This window comes from Lycium barbarum, chromosome 2, assembly GCF_019175385.1.
Source record: "Lycium barbarum isolate Lr01 chromosome 2, ASM1917538v2, whole genome shotgun sequence".
Taxonomy (NCBI): Eukaryota; Viridiplantae; Streptophyta; class Magnoliopsida; order Solanales; family Solanaceae; genus Lycium; species Lycium barbarum.
The window spans coordinates 123,004,738-123,006,908 of NC_083338.1; the positions used below are offsets into that span (position 1 = coordinate 123,004,738).

Consider the following 2,171-nt stretch of genomic DNA (forward strand, 5'->3'; position numbering starts at 1 on the left):
CAAAGGTTTTTATTTAGTTTGTGATCAATATTCATTAATCTTAAAATAATGGACAGTAAGAGTCTTTCCTAGTGGCGATACTACGTATTAATGTTTCAGAAAGGTATTAGCTAGTCTTTAGATCATGACTTCACTAATAGAATTCATAGCTTATAGATTACTCATTTGACTTTATGTTTCCTATAAATTTATTTAGGACAAGGATTATTCAGTCATATTTTTTTTAACCCTATGCCGCGGGCAAATTAACTAGTTATACATAAAAGAACACAAAGTAATATCTCTATTGTACAAAGAAACTGCATGATGATTTCTGTTTATATTTTCGGACTCTTCGATCTCTTTTCTGTCTTCGTTTTTTCTTTTCTTCTTTTCTTCTCCCAGCCTGTCCCACCCGTTTTATTCGGGTACACCAATGCACCAATATTCTTGTGTAGCACCTCTATTTCTGTTGTTTCAAGTGCAGGTTAGCCCCTTTATTCGCTAAAGAATATTACATGATGGCGGGGATGGTTCATCTGTAGGCAAAAAGTAATTATTATTTTCTTTAAATTATGAAGGTATATAAAATAATACGTAATAACAAAAAACAGAAATGCGTACAAGAACAAGAACAAAAGGAGAATAAAAACAGAAATGCTGAAATGGTTCATCTTCGTTTAATTTGCATTCTTTAATTTGAATACTAGCATGATATTTTTGGAAATCCTTTGATTAGAAATCCTCATATAACATATAGTGGTAAACTGGTAATTAAAAGTTCACTTAGAATTTTGTTTTGGATTACAATAAAACAGTCAAATTTAACATACGTGGGCATGCATGCAGCATTTCACAACCCTTTCTTTTAAATTATATGTATGAACTCTCACCATTGTTGCGCACAGGGCGATACCTCGAACGAAATGGCCAAAGAGAAGCTGCCATGTGTCTAAGTCTGATGCAACGCCTCTGTGTATTTATCCTTTCTTCTTGTACTTCAAGACAATCATCCGAACTATCCAACTCAGCTTCAGAAGAAACCGGCAACGGATTCCGGCAAACCGGGCAAGAATTGTGAAGTCTTAACCAAGGCACAATGCAATCAGAATGATATATATGTTTGCATGGCAACTCTCTTGCTTCTCCACCTACTTTAAAATTTTCCTTACAAACTGGACATTCTGAATCATCCTTTAAATGTGCCGGAGCAATCACCACCGTCGGAATAGAATTAATGGTCGGCTCGGGTGCCGGTGCTGGACCGGGCCGATCATTTTCAGTTAACTCTTCTATCAGGTCTTCAAGGCCTGGACCTGTGTAATAATCTCTATCATTCACCCCGGGTGGCAGGCGGTTAGGTCCACCCGGGAAATTATCTCCTGATGGTCGGATGATAATCACCGGACGTGGACGCGCTAGAATGCCGCTCTCCGGGGTCCACTCATCCTCGTCATTATTTAGAAATGAGTATCTCCTTCTCGGTCTTAACCAAAAGTCTCGGATTGTATTACGTTCACGTGTACGCCTGAGAGAATCGGGCGGTACTATAGTTTCAGTTCCGTCCGAACGTGGGAAAATGGGGTCTGCATTGCCTTGAGATCTGTTGAACAAATTAGGATCAATCATGAGAGTTAGGGCTTCAAGAATTCTAGCTTCTGGGGAAGGATCAAATGCAGTGAAGTCCAAGATTTGTCTAGCGTTTGCCACCTCGATTTCGTTAAGGAAGTGGCCGAAACATCGAGGACAGACGATCTCCGACGGGTTTTCTGGTGATATCCTGACAGTGCGATGGCATTGATAACACCAGTAACGTTGGAAGTTCCTGTTCCCATTATCAAGGTTTTCTCCTGAGGACATTGTTTGGTGAAAGATTTAGTTTAAGGGAAATATTGTGAATGTACAAACAGAAACAGGAACATGGTTAGTTTTATATGTAAAGATGATTTAGAAAGAAGAAAAAAAAATCAAGAATGAGAATAGAAGAAAAGGGATGGCTTTTGATGAGCAGAGAAAGCGATTCTATATTTGTTTGTTAGGAATTTGCTGCTTCTTTAGGAAGAAAAGCATCAGGGTGGGACTGCTTGTCAATAGATTTGTTTTCTTAAACAAATTCCCATGGTTACTTCCGCAGGACGGGAAATAAATTAAGATCTTGTTTAGATTCTAGTTTATTTTATTTTCCTTTCTCT

At 38.3% G+C, this 2,171-nt stretch overlaps 1 protein-coding gene across 1 annotated transcript; it reads right to left on the reverse strand.

Moving 5' to 3' along the window:
• Positions 1-280: 280 nt before the first annotated feature.
• On the reverse strand, positions 281-1,947 carry LOC132621805 (E3 ubiquitin-protein ligase RZF1-like). The gene is made up of 2 exons (XM_060336237.1): positions 873-1,947; positions 281-518 (listed from the first exon to the last, which is right to left on the reverse strand). The coding sequence occupies exons 1-2, from the start codon at positions 1,837-1,839 to the stop codon at positions 484-486; spliced, it is 1,002 nt and encodes a 333-aa protein (XP_060192220.1). The 5' UTR covers positions 1,840-1,947; the 3' UTR covers positions 281-483.
• Positions 1,948-2,171: the final 224 nt, after the last annotated feature.